Source organism: Eurypyga helias, unplaced genomic scaffold (assembly GCF_000690775.1).
Source record: "Eurypyga helias isolate BGI_N326 unplaced genomic scaffold, ASM69077v1 scaffold1826, whole genome shotgun sequence".
NCBI lineage: Eukaryota > Metazoa > Chordata > Aves > Eurypygiformes > Eurypygidae > Eurypyga > Eurypyga helias.
In genome coordinates, this window is record NW_010255803.1 from 11,731 (window position 1) to 30,086 (window position 18,356).

At 46.6% G+C, this 18,356-nt stretch overlaps 1 protein-coding gene across 1 annotated transcript in view; it reads right to left on the bottom strand.

Moving 5' to 3' along the window:
• The window catches only part of LOC104510977 (E3 ubiquitin-protein ligase AMFR-like), a 28,902-nt gene extending 11,506 nt beyond the window's left edge, over positions 1 to 17,396 (bottom strand). The window contains 8 exon segments of the mRNA XM_010153406.1: positions 485 to 675; positions 3,864 to 3,974; positions 5,656 to 5,789; positions 6,635 to 6,767; positions 7,559 to 7,599; positions 11,937 to 12,089; positions 15,937 to 16,101; positions 17,310 to 17,396. Coding sequence (XP_010151708.1) covers positions 485 to 675; positions 3,864 to 3,974; positions 5,656 to 5,789; positions 6,635 to 6,767; positions 7,559 to 7,599; positions 11,937 to 12,089; positions 15,937 to 16,101; positions 17,310 to 17,372 — 991 coding nt within the window. The 5' untranslated portion in view covers positions 17,373 to 17,396.
• Between the last annotated feature and the right edge of the window lie 960 nt (positions 17,397 to 18,356).

Here is an 18,356-nt window from a genome sequence, read left to right on the forward strand (position 1 = left end):
TTCTGCAGACCCCTGCACCTCACTAAGCACTGCACCTCACTAAGCACTGCACGTTTCTTGTAACGTGAGCACCAAACGGGCTTCTGACAACCTCAGGTTAGCTAGGGGAGAGGGGAAAGATCAACTCCCAGACTGCCCCAGAGAGGGTTTTTTCCTCTTTGACGGCCACTGATTAACCAGCCACGTGCATTTCCCACTCTGCTGCTCAACATGGCACACAATGCCAGTATTACAGCTGCTACCCACAGCAAACCAAAAAAAAGGGAGCACTTGGACCAAAACTTTCAAGAAATCTCGGTAGCTCCGGACAACCTCAGAGACACTGACCCCTGCGAGAGGACTGTAAGAAAAACACGCATCTGACAAACCCAAGCAGAGGCACGGTTCAAACATCAGCTGAAACACGGACAGAATTCCCTCCTACAGAAGGCTGTTCCTTCATCTATCAGGCAACGGCATCAAACATCAAATCTGCTTAGCTCACCGTCAAAGTGGAAGAAGTGATTGTGCTGGTTCAAGCGGGGTCTGCCCTCCGCGACTGCCACGGGGACCAGGTTCTCATCCAGATTTTCCCTCTGGTGATCCTCTCTCGCGTGATGGCTGTCAGTGATATTCAGGGACATTCTGCAGGTGGGGCAAGATGTATCTTGTTCCAGCCAGGACCGCAGGCATGAGCTGACAGGAAAACAGTCAAGTTTTGGTGAGCTTGCAGGGTTTTTCCCAAGACACCAGCATCACGAGTACATCAGGCAGCAGTAGCGTACGCGTGAACCGCGCAGAGACAACTCGTGAGGTTGGCCTGATGAGCTTCCGGTGGCTCTGGCACAGGTTTCTTATTTCTTTCAGCTGAAAACACTCAAGTGTACAAACAAACACGCTGATTTATCACAAACTTTAAACACTCTCCAAGTTTGTTGTCCCTTTAGCTCAAAACAAGCAAGTTTTGCCTGGAAGGAGAAACAAAGTTTCTCCTCTCTCACCATCCCCAACTCAGAAGGGACAAAAAAACCCCAACTGGACAAATATTTAAAATAAACTGACACATATTCATAGAGGTTCTGCCAGTGTGAGGTGGCAATGGCACTGCCAAAGTTTTTCCAGTATCTTTTCAAAATTATCAATCCCCAAATCACCAGCAAAATGAGCACCCCTCAGAACTCCAGACAGATTTATGAACACGAACCACTGCTGTGCCATTACAATGTTTACTCAGTGCTGAACATTTGCCATCCTGCAGAAAGTGCTGGAAATGCATGTTTAAACACTCAGAGCTGTGCCTACTTTTTGATTCAGACTGATATGACCCAGCTGTGGTATTTCTTAGTGTGCTAAACCTGATTTTCAGACTGGAAGAACTGAATTTCACAGAACCAAACACGTCTCAATACTACAACACGTACTTCACACTTGCAGGGTGGGTTTTTTCCCCAGCAGAAGCTCTCAAAACACTTTAAAAAGGTAGAGGAATACAAAAAATCAAATGAACCTGTTTCCCAAATCGCGTATTTGCAAATGGATTAAAGAGACAGATCACAGGTGTGGGCTGACAGAGCAAGTAAAAAGCCCTGATTGCAGGATTAGCGCAAAGTCACGGATATAAGCACTTTGCACAATTCCTGAAGTTCTAGCGTACAGACACATTGCCCAAGAGTTTTCCATCCTATTTACGAGGATGGGAAAGAGCCCTGACTGAGGATTACAGCAAAGTCAAGGATACAAGCACTCTGCACAATTCCTGAAGCTCTAGTGTACAGACACATTGCCCAAGTGTTTTCCATCCTATTTACGAGGATGGATATGCAGTGTTCAGAAATTACAGCGATGGGTTGCCCAGGAACAGCCGAAGCTCTACAACACAAACCTACCACCTTCCAACCCCCCTGCTCATCAGCACAGCCAGCACACTAGCACTGCCAATGCTCTCCAACTTACCCCCCACTGCTGCAGCAAACCCACCCCGCACACGGCAAACTCAAACCTCCGCTACAGCTGTGCTCACAAGATCACTTATAGAATCATAGAATCATAGAACGGTTTGGGTTGGAAGGGACCTTAAAGACCATCCAGTTCCAACCCCCCTGCCATGGGGCGGGGCACCATCAAAAAAAAAGCCTCATCCAGCCTGGCCTTGAAGACATCCAGGGATGGGGCATCCACTTGTGAAACACCCGGGGTGACACAAGCCACCACCATGCTGCTGCTCCTCAACAGCACAACCACTGCAACGCCGGAACGGGCAGAGCCCCTTTCAGCCTGCATCAGCCCTGAGCCCTCGAGCCTCGCAGCAAGCCAGCCCTGCATATACCCACGGGCTGAGGGGCTGTCACCCACAGCACCTCAGTAGAAGGACAACTAACAACAGGTCAAGGTTGGCAACATTTCAGAGCAACAGCTCTTTTGAAATGGACTGCTTAATAAAAGATAAAGGAGAAAGTTTCAACAGACACCCACTCTCATTAAACTTCCCTAATATTCAGGCACAGAGCTGACCTCAGCAACACGACTCGTGCCTGCCATCTCCTCTTCTACTCCAAATTAATGGCTATGAAAAAAGTCTCACATAACTGAGAAGGGACACAATGTTTAGCATGTTGGCAAAATCACCAGGCTTTTATGAGGAGAGAAACCTTTCTTAGGTTGTAAACAGGGTTATTAATTACATCTGGCTTTATGTGCAAGCCTAAGTCACCCACTGTTAACATGCTCCCTCCCTAAATGCACCAAGGAGGTTAAGTGTAACTTGGCTTCACAAAAAAATACTGAAGGCTCCTTTCAGGTACAGAGAAAACAACTTCCTGAAGAGAAGACCCCGGGCTTCTCAAGTGCTCAGTAGGTGGTTAAATATTCATACGATTCAGTAGCATTGGTAGAGGAGTTTCTGCTACAGAGGCACATTATCTCATTAGAGACTTGTTGGAACACAGCTAAATATTTATGGCAAGGTTCGTCACAAATGACAACAAATTAGCACGCAGAGTCTAACCTCCAGTTTCACAGGTACCAGAAAAAGCTGTTTGCAGAAAGTAGCTTGCTCATGTGACACCACAGGGACAATTTAACTGACCATGCGAGCAATCACATGGCAGTTCAGAAACCCCAGATTCAATCCCCGTATCTCCTTTCATTTTTAAGCACAAGCACTGCTACAAAAGGTCTAAGAAAAGGCGTATCTAGCTCAGCACACTGTCCCCACAAGCACCTGCTGCTAGTCACTCCTGCGTGTCTAAGGAAGAGTAGAGAGAGATCCTTTGGCCAAGAGCCTCCCAGTTCCAACTACCAGCTGCTGAGGGACCTCATCAGCTCATTGGGTTAACCTCTCCCACAGCCCCAATGGACTCATCCCCCCACTGAAATCACACAATCAGACCTGCCCGGGGGGGCTCACCACCATGCAAGGGTGAACAGTACAAAAATACTCCCCATCTTCTCTTTAAAGCTGATACCTGAAAGGTACTCAAGGATCTGACTCCAATTTTATTTCCTCACCTGAAAACCAACATGCCCTCACGGAAGAGGTGATCCATAGGGTAAAGGGAGGGGGAAAAGAGTGTGCTTTGCCAAGCCCTCACAGAGCAGGGCAGGGTACAGACTCGCAGCTGAGATACCATAACCCAACGCTATCTACCCGTTAGTTGGCAGGATGCATGCTCTTCGTTTGGGGAGAAAGAAGAACGTAACAGGCAAAACAACTCAAACCTAGAAATTACTAAAGTGAACATGACTTGTGCTCAATTATTACAGGCAGACCAAGATGACCCAGGCAGTAATCAAACCTCTGCCCATCCTGCTGTAACTTTCAGACATGCCCATATATCCCTTCCTCTCCATAGTCAGGTGCTCCCTCTCCAGCCCCAGAAACGTACTTGTGGAAGAGGTGGCCGCACGGGAGTTTCCGTGCGGACTGCATGGAGTCCCAGCAAATGGCACAGTCATCATTATTGACTGCGAGCTCCTCTGGCGTTGCAACTGCAAACCTATAGAGAAGAAAAAGGAAGAGGCAGATGTAATGATTACAGCAGCTCAGTGTGGCTTCCTGCCTAGAGAATCCCGCACTGAGAAAACGTTCTCCTTCATGTTCACTTTTCCTTGGGAGAGGTGTGTCAGGAGGTTTGCTATTTTTTCCCTAACTTGAACTCACGCTCCAAAGGAAGACACCACCCCCATCCCTCCCGTGCCTTCCTACAGGCATGGGGGTTTTTGCACATCTCTGCATCCATCCTAGGTTCAAAAAGCTTTGACTTGGTATCTTCTGAGAAGTATGATCATTAGGTTAAGAACCTCAAATTATAACCTGTATGGATTCGGCTTATGTCATTTTTCTAAATGAATTTTAATAGCTGTACCCATTACAGTGTCTTCTTGGGATCATAAGCATTTATGGTCTAATTTTGACCTTGGATTTTGCCAACCCCCATTTCTCTTTGACTTTTTTTTCTTTTCTTCAAGTCTAGTGAACCATGCAAGCAGCGACGACACCGTGCCCAAACACAGACAGTACAGAGAGGAGCGGTATAACAACATTTCACAGTACTGCTGGTGTGGCATATACCTGAAAAACAACTACACAAACACAGGGAGCTCACTGCCACTGCTAGCTTCAGCCGGAAGCTAGAATGTGATCCTTCCAGAACAGAACTAGGAAGACACATCAGATAGCTCAGACAAGTCTGAGATACCTGCAACTCAAACAGCTTTGTGAGCAGTTTAAAGGGGTTTAGCAGCTGCATCTTCCTGAAAAGGAACTTTGTCTAGGAACTTCGTTATGCAGTTCTTAACCTCCTACTAGATCCATTAAATGACTTTTCCCAACAAAAACCTTGGGAATTTCTAGAGAAGCCAGTTTTCTCCACCTGGACGACAACAGCAGAGCTAGTCAAACCCAATAAAGTCTGCAATGAAAATGGTACAGCCATGTACTGAAAAACTCCCTGCTGCTCTCAGAATTAAGGACACAGCTGAGTTACAAAAACATTGGGTCAGAGATGCAGTAGTATCTGGCACAATCCTATGTTTCAGCAAGCCTCCCAGTTTCTCCATATTGCTTCAGTACAGGAGATGGACAAAAGTAATTCCAAGGCCTTCTCAGCTCTACTACGAGTACTAAGTCTGTTTAGAGTTGGCTTCAGGTTTTACAAATACATACTTCAAGCTGAGCAGGTTTTAATTAATACTTTTACTTCATTTCAGGCAGTAACTGAATAGTACGGCCTAGTGACATTAAAATAATTTATTTCTATCACAGCCAAAGCCAATATTTAACAACTGAAATAAGCAGAGCTCCACAGAGCTTGTCACCCCACCAGGGTAGTACACAAAAGAATACAGGAGAAGAAATACTGGACAGGGGAGTTCACTTCTTGCCAATAATATGCCAGCAGTAATACTGCTGTTATAAAAGTCATACCTACCTATCTGTTAAAACCAGAAAGGTTTTGTTTTATTTATTGTTTTCTTTATGACTGGTGTCCCCAGTAATAAATAAAATGGGCCAAAGCATACTCTACAAGGGTCAAGACTTCGCTGGATTTGCAAGACTGCACCTCTCCAACCTACACCATGCCACTGTGTATCAAAGGAACGTAGAAGAATACCAACTTCTTCAAGATCCTCTTTGCAAGATCCACATCCAGATCCCAGGGCAACTAAGAGGCTCACCTCGCTTCCATGTTTCCAACCACACGCAGGTAGTTCTTGTGCCGCCGAATTCTTCGCTGAACCTCGTGAAACAGGTAGCGCAGCTGCATAAAGATCACCAGGCTCGCCATGGACAACCAGATGTTGCCAAACAGCTTTGGAAAAAGAGGGAATGGCGATTAGAAACAAACACCATGGGAACCAAGAGGCAGCCACAAGAAACTGCATCAGGTCTTAAATCAAGGAACCAGCGACGAAGAATTTTGCTTCTGCTGGAACCGTTCAGACTCAGCACATATGTTCAGAGGTATTGCTGCTCGTTACGTCCTCAGACACAACTGAAGCAGCACAGCATTTATAACCAGGATAAACTGTGTTCAGTCCTGTTCAGCTTAGTGTCCCCTGCTACCAATGAAAAGAATTCAGTCTGGTATTGCTCAATAACAAAGCTAATTAAACACCTATTAAACACATAATTACACAGTAGTTAATACTCCATAACCAAGTTATTAGTGAGGACTCCAATTACACAGGAGGAAAGAATGCCAGAATCCCACATACAACATTTTCCTCTTTATTTAAGGGACATCTCTGTAATACTTGGTTCATAAAATAAGCAAAGCAAGAAAATATCTGAAATACATATACCCAGCAGCTGTTATTTTAAGGTCAGTCTACTTGATTAACATGAGGACTTACAAGTGCCTGTAGTGACAGGACAAGGGGTAATGGGTTTAAATTGAAAGTGGGGAGGTTTAGATTGGATATCAGGAAGAAATTCTTCCCGGAGAGGGTGGGGAGGCACTGGAACAGGTTGCCCAGAGAAGCTGTGGATGCCCCATCCCTTGAAGTGCTCAAGGCCAGGCTGGATGAGGCTTGGAGCAACCTGGTCTAGTGGAAGGTGTCCCTGCCCATGGCAGGGGGGTTGGAACTGGATGGTCTTGAAGGTCCCTTCCAACCCAAACCACTCTGTGAGTCTGTGATTCTATGTATTTCATACCAGCATATGAATGTGATGCATCAAGTCCAGTGAAAGCAACATTAGCTCCATGACAAAATCCGTGTAGTAGACGTAAGTGCCTTTGCCCTCCCACGTTCCTTCATGGTTGAGATCCCAGAGATGAATTACGTATCTGCAAGAGCAGGGAAATTCATGTTATTCTATCTTTTTTATTAAACAGTATTTCTGGCATTCAAACGATTTTCTCCTTTTTTCAAACACCTTCTCCATATGGATTCTTTGCCCTCCCTAAGCCCAGCACCCACGCTTTGTGCTTTCCTGGGGGACTTGTTTTAACGTTACTGGTTTCAAACAGCAACGTTTTAAAAAGGCAAAAAAGCAATCAGTGCTTAGCCCACACTGGGATGCCAACAGCTGATGGAGATGATGCAGCACTTGCTAAAAACTCTTGCGTGCACCGAAAGCCAATCCTGGGATTACAGTAACCACAGATCCACATTTTTCAGCCCGCGAGGTGTTTCTCAGGTGCGGCATCCCAGCTTGGTGACAGACCTAAAATGTCAGTAGTGACCTGGACAAAGAGGTTCTGTGCTACAGGTCACGTCCCACATATGCACAGTCACGTGCATTACAGATACACACACGCTACTTGTTCAAAGCAAAATTTCTAGAGATTAAGATCTTAAAAGAAACCCAGCAGGATGACATTAAGTAGCACATATCGACACTCATACAGCAGCACCGATCCATTTTAATCCATCCTCAAGCTATTTGCACCCACTGAAGGTATCCACGCATTGCAGAATTCACGCTTAAAAACAGTACAGGTTGAAGTTAACCACCTTTGCCCTTCTCCAAACAGCCATCTGCAGCTCAGCAAGCTGATTACGTACACCGCGTAAATCAACACGCTGCGTGCACTACCTTCTTCAACTGCCGTCCCGCCGAACACAAGCTACTCACCGTAAAATCACATGAGCAGTTCTGACTGTCACAAGCAGAGACTGGAAGAGGGAGGTAAAAAAGACAGGTTAACAACATTCTGTCAGGGGCAGCAGTCCAGAGGCAGGAGCTAAAGGGCTAAAACATGAGAATGCATTTACTGCAGCTCGACAAGTTCCTGTGAACCACCAGTCACTGTAAATGCACAACAGAGCTGTGACAAACACAAAGCTTATAAAAAAATATGGGAGAAACTGTTCTCGTGCACACAATGCTCTTAGGGCAGCCACTAGCACCAGTGCTGTTGAGTCTCACTTTTTGCCGCAACACGACATAGGACACGTTATCTTTTTCAACTGTTAACCCTCAGTGAGTGCCAAGACCACAATCCCACCAACTAACTGCCTCTCCTCATCTCACTGCTCAAGAAGAGCCAAATAGTAGCAGGAATTTGAGGAAGAACCACGGACGCCCTTTCAAATAATTCCCCTCCTTTGCTGACGTGTGAACACTGCAAAAGTAACCTCTCTCTTCAATCATACTTACCTCTCCAGGCTAAGTACAGAGAAAAAACTGAGTCCATCAGAAAGCATACATAAAGCAGCAGTATGAACAGGAGTCACCAGAACGAACTGTTGCCAGAACCACGTTTCCCCAGGCTCTTATCTAGAGCACACGGCCCCATCACCTCCCTAATCTGTCAGGCCCACAGCACCCTGACCCTTCACCGTACCCACCCAGGGCCAGGACAAGCCCCCGTGAGAGACTGCCCACACTACCCTGCAGTCAGCCAGGGCCAACCCACACCAGGATGCGGGGATTTACGATGAGCAGCTGAAGCCCTTCCTGCTAAACTGCTCTGGCGGCATGCCTTCAGAAGAACTATCCGAACCACTAACTTCCCAACATAGCAATGAAACAGTTGGTCTGAATAATTTTTTCCATCTGTAAAAAGCATTCTTAAAATGCTTCTGTGCGTATTTAACCCTCAGTAATATCCAACATACCTGCCAACTGTTTACTAGTTGGCTTTAAAGTAAGCGTTCCTGTGACTATTTAAAGACCGGTGCAATCTTTTATCCAAACAAGGGCTTCAGGATCAGATGCACACATCATTCCCAGAACACCAAAAAGAAAAGAATCAAGAAGGTAACAGCAAGTCACCTGCCTGTGGGTACCAGAAAGACTCCACCTTCTTCACACCAGGTTTTTGGCTACGGAGAAACTTTGAGCAGACCACAGAGGAACAGCAAACACAGCCAAACCCTAAGCATGCGAGTGGTGAAACAAGGATTACCCAAGCTGCTGCACGGATATGCCACTGAGCACAGATTTGTGTCAACAACAGTATGCGTGACATAAAAGTCTCCGAGAAGGAAGACATCCATCAGGTGGAAATCTGAAGAGCCTAGTCTTTGTAATGCTTAAGAAGTTAAAATATAAGTCACCACTCGGAATCTGTGGAATTTCATGGCTTCCCTTCCATTCACCATTTTGATGCCAGGCCATTATTTATACTGGGGAATGCTGAGGCAGCAACAGCGTGAAAATTGAACCAATGAGCAGCACAGACGTGGCCAAGGCACCAGCCTCCAGTTCCTCCACTGTTTTCAGAAACACATTTCAACGTCCTGACATGAGAAATACTTTGCAGAAAGTACAATATTGCATCACAAGTTACACAACTCCATCATCTGAGGTTCTGACTGTACAGCGGGACAATTTGAAAGCCAACACCTCCAGAGCTCTTGCTCTGCTCCACAGAGACGGTTATCCCCCGGGGACTCTGTGATTCTGGCAGCTACTAGGCACGTAGGTTGGCACGCGACCAGAAGGCCCCAAACCCTAAGATGATGGATGTGGCACAAGACGCTATATGGGAAAATGTACGTTACCTGTAAGGTACAACTCTGAGATCTGAGTATCACCGGCATTAGACGGCCTTATCTGAGCTGTGTGAAACAGGATCAGAGGGCAGCTGCTATGGCAACGGAGTAATTCTCTCTTACAATAAAAAGGTGCAAAGATAGACAGACTGGACATCACTTGCTATGCCATATTCTCAAACACCATATATTAAGGCAAAAAACTTAATACTTATTCAAAAATAAAGACTGTCCTTGCTTCAACCTTCTCTGGCCATTTGCACATTTCCCATCCATCCTTTGCAGGAAAGAAAACGCTGACAAGCAGCACAGAACAAGGGGAAGCTTAACTAAAACCCGAGAAAAACATCTATATTGCTTTACTGAAAACCCCGAGGCATCAAGCTAAATCAATGTTTGCAGAGTCAGGAGAGAGACGAATAGCTTAATGTAACTTAATGTAATTAAATACACACTAATGGAATACGCTTGGCAGGGTTCCTCTCAACAGCATCACACAAGGCACACCAGGAAAACATTTCAGTCTGCAAGATCCGAATGCTTTTTGCTGAGAGCTTGAGGACTGCCACGAGGTGTCACTGCTAGTGCCTGCACAGAAAGAAACCCGAAGGCTGGTATTCCACTTACAGGAGTGCGAGGTGTCAGAGTCAAGGAAACTACCCACCGGCACCCGACCCAGGTAGGGCGGATTGAAACGGTTTGGGCAAGGGTGAGGTATCAGACAAACTCACGTGAGGAAAGATTAAACACACCAGAATTCTTTTGCTTGGAAGAAAAGTCAGAAAGGGAATGGGAAAAAGGTCTATAAACACAGCCGGTATGAAGAAGAGTAAACAGGGAGTGATTCTTGGTACCTTTTCACCACAAACATATTAGATGATATCCAGGGACCTTATCAGACAGAAGATTCCTAACAACTCCAAGAGCTCTTTTGTGCATGCAAAGCCAAGTTAAATGTGGAATTTGTTGCCTTTGGAGGTAAATGTGGAATTTGTTGTGGGGGCCAAAGTATAAATGAGTTCAATAAACAATCAGACAACTCTCCACAGTCCATCTGAGGCTCTCAAACCCAACAAGGTTGTGCAACCCTCAGCTCAGCAACGTCCTCAAGCGTCAGGTGCTGCAAGCAAGGGTAGGAGCCCCTTTCCTCTGCGTTCCCCACACACCTCCTCTGCCGTCCACCAGCAGCAGAGCAGCTGCACGGACCCACAGCCTGGCTGAGGACCACGGGCTTATGCTGACTGAGCCAGCCTGTGTTAGTAAGCAGACAGAACTCCCAGTGAAATCAACAGCTGGGCCTCATCCCACAACCCAAAACAATATGGCGCAGCGCTAACGAGGCAACACCGGCACTAACACTCCCTGGCAAACCTACCCCACACTGGTACACAGCTGACAGATCCTTCTGCTGAGCCAAGATGGGAGACAACACCACAGAGACCCCACTTATTAGCCACTGACAAATCTTCCTTACCCTTCTGCTGCAATTACAAACCTGGCCTCGCATATTCTCATATTTAGGGAGAAGTGACGTGACATATTAAATCATAGAATCATAGAATGGTTTGGGTTGGAAGGGACCTTAAAGCCCATCCAGTTCCAACCCCCCTGTCATGGGCAGGGACACCTTGCACTAGACCAGGTTGCTCCAAGCCTCATCCAGCCTGGCCTTGGACACTTCCAGGGATGGGGCATCCACAACAATGGGTGGATGGGGCATCCACAACAAATGACTCAACTGTGAGGTGACCAGCATCATATTCTCCTACTATCAGCTGACTGGTTTTTGTCCTCCTCACTAACTCCAAATTCAAGACAGGAGAAGCAAAAGGTGGTGCACATGCTACTTGCTAACTGAACTAAGGATGTGCTAACATGACTTCCTGTTAATTATCCTGGTTACCTCCCCTCTGATTACCACTTCCTCACGCAGAGCACAACCACCCACCGTAACATCAAAAACACACGGATGTTCACTCCACAAACCCGCTGATGTTTACTCCACACTGCAGAGGGTTCGGGAGCGCACAAGCGTGAGGTGCTCATCTCTGCACAGACATCAGCCAGTCCCACGAGTATGCCTGAAGGAAAGGATGTGAGTCTCACTCCTTTTTGGGAGGAATGCAATAGGAAATACGACCTCAAAGAAACAGGATGAGGTGCACGTTACATTTTCATATACTCTCTCCCTTAGCAGCCATTTTGACTAACCCTTCTTGCAAGGCTCACAAAGCAGAACCATTCTTTTTTCATAGGCTGTCATTTGATTTCACCATCATCTCACAGATTTATCCTCTCGTTCTCTTCAGACAAAGATATTTTTCAGTTTTAAACTCTAAAAAGAGAAAGCATGCAGATCTGGCAACTACTCGAACACAGGGGAGGGCTTGTTTGCATCTTCGGCGTTTCTTCCATGTGGGAAACTAGAAGAACACCCGCCGCCTGCCAAGATACCCCCAAGCCAGGGGTGAAAAGCAAAGCAGAAACCACGACACGTATGAAGGATGTCTCACCTCTGCTGCCATGAAAGCCAAGGTGTGCATGCCATGGGTGTAGCCAATGACACCACAGACAACTGCTAATCCACAGCAGGACAGGAGCATGGCGACGAGCAGGGTCAGGACTCTGATGTGGCTGCTCATGGGTGTGGTAGGAGAAAAGGAAAGCTGCAACACAAATACATAAATACACAGCAGGTTTCAAGGAGCACTTCATCCACCCCGCCTTCCACAGTCAACTCACCAAACAAGTCCTCGTTCAGGAAAACCTTTTGCTTTCTAGAATAAAACCCATTTCACAACCTCAACCACGCAATGTAGTAATCAATGACACAGAATAACGCTAAAGCCACACACCATCCCGAAGTCTGGTTCATCTTGCTGTCATTTACATTCACCAGGCTTTTAAAGCCAGAAGGGGTCATCACCACTATCTGCTCTCATGTTTAGACCACCCGGGCAAGAAAATGACAGACGCTTTCTCACACGGTAGCTTCTGCATCAAATCCACTGCATCTGCGTAGAAGGAACACGCGTTTTAGAAAGACACAACCTTAACATAGTCTTTGAGCAACGAGAATAATGGTCCTGCCCATTTTTCACCTTGCAGCTGATCTGAACTTGTCCAGCATCATCTTCCAGCCTCTAGTCCTTCCAGTGTCTTTTTCTTCTGGAAGAAAGAGACATCTCCCCAAAATACTTGCAGCTAGAGCCTGCTGGACAGTCTACCAAACACATTCAACAGCACAGACAGCGTATTCATTTTCTAACTAACCTAAGGCTAGACTAGGCTGTCTAAACCAAAAACGACCCAAGAGGCAAAGTATTTAGGTAGCCCATCCCCTTGCTGTCAGGGCAAGAAGGGGAAGAAGAGGACATGAGAAGGAGGAGTTGCTCAAAGCTTCACTCTGGTCTGATTGATGAAGTTGACTCCCATGTTTTGTTTTTTAATTGGTTCTTTCTTCCTCGTTTGTATCTGGTTCAGTTCCACATCCCCCTGCATTCGCCAGGCAGATCACACAAGTACCACGTGTTCAAGTAAAGGATTACGATACATGCTTTGAATGCAGAAGGAATACAGGAAGGATTTCTTCCCACATGAGCTTTGTTCTTTCACATCTTTCTGAACAACACTAAAAATACCAGATGTTCACTTCCGTCTCAATTTTCCCAGCCCCAACCAATCTAGCTTCAAGCCTTACTGAACAGTAATTAAAAAACTGCAGTGCAGAACTACCAAAATGAAGTTCAAATTCAAATTCCAGTTCCTTCTTCCCTGTCTAGTCTTCAATTTCTGCATCTCTATTGAATATATCTTGGTACTAAGCTGGGATGTAGCTTATACTGTATGATGTCATGCTGAGCATGTAAAGCTGAGGGGAGAAGGAGGAAGGGCGGGATGTTCAGAGTGATGGCGTTTGTCTTCCCCAGTAGCCATTACACTTGACGGCGCCCTGCTTTGCTGGCCCTATAGCCGTTACAGGTGACGGAGCCCTGCTTTGCTGGAGACGGCCAAACACCTGCCTGACGATGGGAAGCATTGAACAAATTCCTTGTTTTGCTTTGCTTGTGCGTGTGGGTTTTGCTTTACCTACTGAACCATCTATATTTCAACCCACTTTTACTCTTCCAATTCTCTTCCCATCGCACCGGGGAAGAGTGTGCAGTGCTCATTTGCCGGCTGCAGTTAAACCCCAACAGTCCTTTTTTAGCACTCAGTGTGGGGCTCAAAGGGTTCGAGACAATGACAGATTTGATTGGAATGTGCTAGATCCAATTTATAGCTGTTATTGCTGCTTAGCTATTAATCGTCAGGCTCCCGTGCTTGCCTGCCTTACTATTAGAGTCTAGTGCTCATTAGTGGCTGCTTTTTGCTTTCACTGCTTGCTGTAGCGCTGCGCTGCTTATCACCCGACTCCGCTGTGCCTGGGAATATTGTGATAACAGGAATGGCCGTGTGAACTCCGCTGTGCCTGGGAACATTGTGATAACAGGAATGGCCGTGTGCCTGGGCTGGCAGGTGGCCAGAGCATTGCTGCTGCACGGGGCAGGCTGGCACTCCGGCGTGAGCCTGAGTCGAAGGGACTGTGACCTGTGGATGAGGCCACACGGGAACGGGACGGCCCGAAGTGTCTGTGGCCGTGGGTAAGTCCACACCAGAGCAGGTACATCTCAAAGCATCTGTGGCCATGGCTGTGTCTGCTGCAGCAGGTACCCCTCTGAAGGGACTGTGGCCCAAGGGTAAATCCACCCTGGAGAAGGTACACGTTGAAGCATCTGTGGCTGTGGATAGGTTCACGCTGCAGCACATACACCTTGAAGCATCAGCGGCTTTGCACAAGGTCATGTTGGAGCAACTCAAAGCACGTGGCCATGGATAAGCCCACGACAGAGCAGGTACAGCCCTGGAGGGACTGCAGCCACAGGTAAGGCCATGTTGGAGCAGGGTCACTCCTGAAGGGACTGTGGCTGTGAGTAAGGCCACACTGGAGCAGGGGCAAGAGGAGGAGCTCATTGCAACATTAAACCAGATGGCTGGGTCCAAAGTGACCGGGGTGGAGATTGTCATGGAAATACCTTTAAATTGATTTAACTTGGGATTTCAATTACATGTTATGGGAATTACCATAGCAGGAACGTCCTGAACCAATGGAGAAGCAGCCTGCGAAGAAGTAGTGCAAGCACAGCAGTGACCCAGTCTGAGCTGGCTTTGATGCCCCGTAACTCCAGGCTACACACCCCACCTCTGTCCCGAGTGACGCCCATGACAGAAGGAGCCCAGAGGCCTGGGCGGAATGAACTCCATGCACGTTTTGTGGGAATTTCACAGGGGTGGTCCAGAGACAAGGGAATGATAGCTGTGTATTACATTAAGGGATGGGAAGGGGTGGCGTATTGCATAGTGTGGGACCTGAGCACGATGTAAATGGTATGGAATAAGGGGTGGAGAATGTGCTGGCTATGGCTGGGGTAGAGGTAATTTTCTTCACAGCAGCTGGGACACAGTAGCTGGTACAGGGCTGCGGTTTGGATCTGTGCTGAAAACAGTGTTGGTAACACAGGGTTGTTTTTGTTATTGCTGAGCAGTACTTACACAGAGTCAAGGCCTTTCCTGCTCCTCACCCCACCCACGAGGAGGCTGGGGGTGCACAAGAAGCTGGGAGGGGACAGAGCCGGGACAGCTGGCCCAAACTGACCAAAGGGATATTCCAGACCACATGGCATCATGCTCAGTAGATACAGCTGGGGGAAGGAGGAAAGGGGGGATGTTGGGAATAGCAGTGTTTGTCTTCCCAAGTAACGATTACATGTAAAGGAGCCCTGCTTTCCTGGGGATAGCTGAACACCAGCCTGCCCATGGGAAGTGGGGAATGAATTCTTTGTGTTGCTTTGCTTGTGCATGTAGCTTTTGCTTTGCCTATTAAATCGTCTTTACCTCAACCCACGAGTTTTCTCACTTTTACCCTTCCCATTCTCTCTCCCATTCCACCCAGGGGGGAGTCAGCGAGTGGCTGTGCAGTGCTCAGCTGCCAGCTGCAGTTAAACCACGACGCTTATGGAGAAAATTGCACTGTGCAATGTAAAGACACTGGCAGTCAACCTTTGGTAGTGTAACTGAGCCTGAAACCTGAGAAAAGAATTCGCAGAAACAGGCTTCATGGATCAATCCTAAAGGGCACCAATCTGAGGGATGTTCTGTTGTCAAGATTTCTTCACTAAGGAGAGCTATAAAGACATCTCACGGAGTTATCTGATAGTAATTACAGGGCACATATAAGGAGCAATTTATCAAAGAAAATAAGTATCTTCAGCTCCATTTGTCTCCTGGGAAAACAGAAGGAGTAAGATTGACACTGCCCTGTAAAGCAAGTATTCAGAGCTACCGGGAGGCGCACGTGCCCAACACCACAGGGCGGCGAAAAGGTCTAAACGATGCGTCTGCAACCTGTCATGAGCCAGTGCCCGAACCAGAAACACAATTTGCATGTCCCAAAAGCCCTTAATCAAAACTTACATATTCAAAGCGATCCTTGCAGAGCTGAACCATAAGATGAAGAAACACAAGTCCAGAAAACCAGAGGCACCACATCACCACTTCCTCCACTGTCTGAACATTCAGCACACCAAAGATGAAGATGAACTTGTAGAAAATGAAATTCCAGAATTTATCCTTGAGATGCTGTAAAGGAAGACATTTGGTTACTGAGCAAAAGCACCAACAATCCACATGCTGGAGAAAAAAGGAGGGAAAAAGAAATTAAAATAAGGAGATGGAAGTAGAAACGCAACAACACGTTAGCAAAGCCTGCTGCGTACACACCTTGAATAGTGTGTTGCCCTTCTTGAATTAAAAACGTCAAAAATATTAGCAGCCCTCAGTATCATCTAGTCTTTTGTACCACCACAGCATCTGTGTGACACGGTGCAGAACCTAGTTTCCTGCCATAGTTCTAAAACAGTGCTTAGGACAAACCAAGTTTGTTCTCAGTTTGATTCTCCACGCCCCAGCAATGCAGCTACTGGGCCCCAAACACCAACTCCTCTTTGCTAGAGGAACTGCAACAGTTAGGGACACAAGATGCCCAAACAGCATAGCACCTTGCTTCCAAAAACCTGCTGAAAAGTACAGATGATTAAGAAAAGGTGACAAAGTCTGTTCCGAGAAAGCACGATGCCTACATGGAGAATGAGGTGCGTGAGCAATGCAAAGAAAATTATTCCCACACACATGCAACATGAAAGAAACAATATGATGGTCTCAAGCAGCAGATAGCCAGCCAGCTTGTCGGGGCTAATTTTCAGCTCTGCTTCCCTCCTTTCTCTGGGCATGTGTCTGCCTACTCTCTCTTAAACCCGAGGGTAGATAAACCACCCGCTCCGCATCTGAGGACGGAAAGTGTGTCTCCAGCAGTAAAGGCACCAAACAAGGTAGAAGAGGGAATTCAAACTGCCAGTGCTGGTAACTAACTACAAAAGGCAACAGCGAAATGCTGCCAAACGCCAACTGAAGAGAGAAGAACAGTTTATACGTGTTCTGAAACAGGAAGCGCTTGTAAGGAACCTGCCGAGGTTCATAAAGGAAGCAGGATTTTCAAGTTGACCACAGGCTTATACAATAACAACAATGAAAAAGCGAAGTTCCCTTCAGAAATAAACTGGGAGCTCGTGGCTGTGGGTATCCTAGCTAACCACGAAGGGTTTCTTGGCAGGTTGTTTTCTACATAGTTTTATTGGACAGGAGTATAATGGTAAGACTGCAGTTGCTTTAAAATTTACTTTTCTTGCGTACTTTACTTTCAAGCAATTCCATACAGAAAACCACACCGGTCGTACACCAAGGAATGATGAAACACCACAGATATCGAAGGCGACAAATGGCTGTCCTACCTGCCTCTCACTGACACGAAGAGGACCAAACACCATACACTGGATTAGCTTAGCAACCAACATCAGAAAACAGCAGGCAGTGTTCACAAGTACCTGGAAAGAAAGAAAGCAGTCAGCGACACATGCTTCTGCCCTACTTAGAAAAGGAGAGAGAAAGGGGAAGAACCAGCCTAACAAAACCTACCATTGTTCACAGAACGGTTTTAGTTGCGCCTTTGTTTTATTGGTGAAATTTAAGCCTGGCCTCTTCCCAGACACGTACAGTAGCTGCTAACTCTTCTGTTCGATACCCCAATACATCCAACAAACCTACCTCATCACAATAAATTGTTTTCTATAGATCAGCAAATCTTAGCACCACGGCACGTGGGGAGAAGACTAGCAGAGATGCTCACTGTGTTCGATACGGCAGATAAGAAAACTCCCGTTTTAATCTGTTGTTACAGGAGCAAGATTCAGACACTGTCCAGAAACACCCTGAGTAACACACACACCCCTCTCCTGTAACAACACTGCTTAAACCCTTCTTGGAAAACAGCTTTAGAGCAAAGTGCAAGGGACAGAACGCAGGGGCCTGGGAAAACTGCTTCTCCCATTTGACAGACACTCGTAATGAACTTCTGCCAACGCAGGACACTAGAACGGGGAGGGGGGTTGATGAAGCAGCCTCACCCTGTCATTTCTCAAGGACATACAACAAACTTTTCCAGAGCTCTTAATGTAAGGTCCCGAGACCAAGTTTCAAGAGGCTGAATGTGTTTGGTAGATTCAAAACTCGGCGCCTCAGTCAAGCAAGCAGGTCGTAAGCAGACATCCAATTAATACCACCTTTGATTGGCAGACACGGCAAAGTTGAACAGCAACAGCTCAGCTAGGTTGTTGATATCCCCTTTATTTCAGTGACAGGTATTATCTGGTCAGGATTCACGTGCCATTGCAGGTTTGGGTTTCGAGAGCTACAGAAAATTCTTTTGTTTGGGTTTGGTTTTTTTTTTCATAAATGCTGAGAATGCTTCTTCTTACTGGCACGACTTCAAATGTTATTTA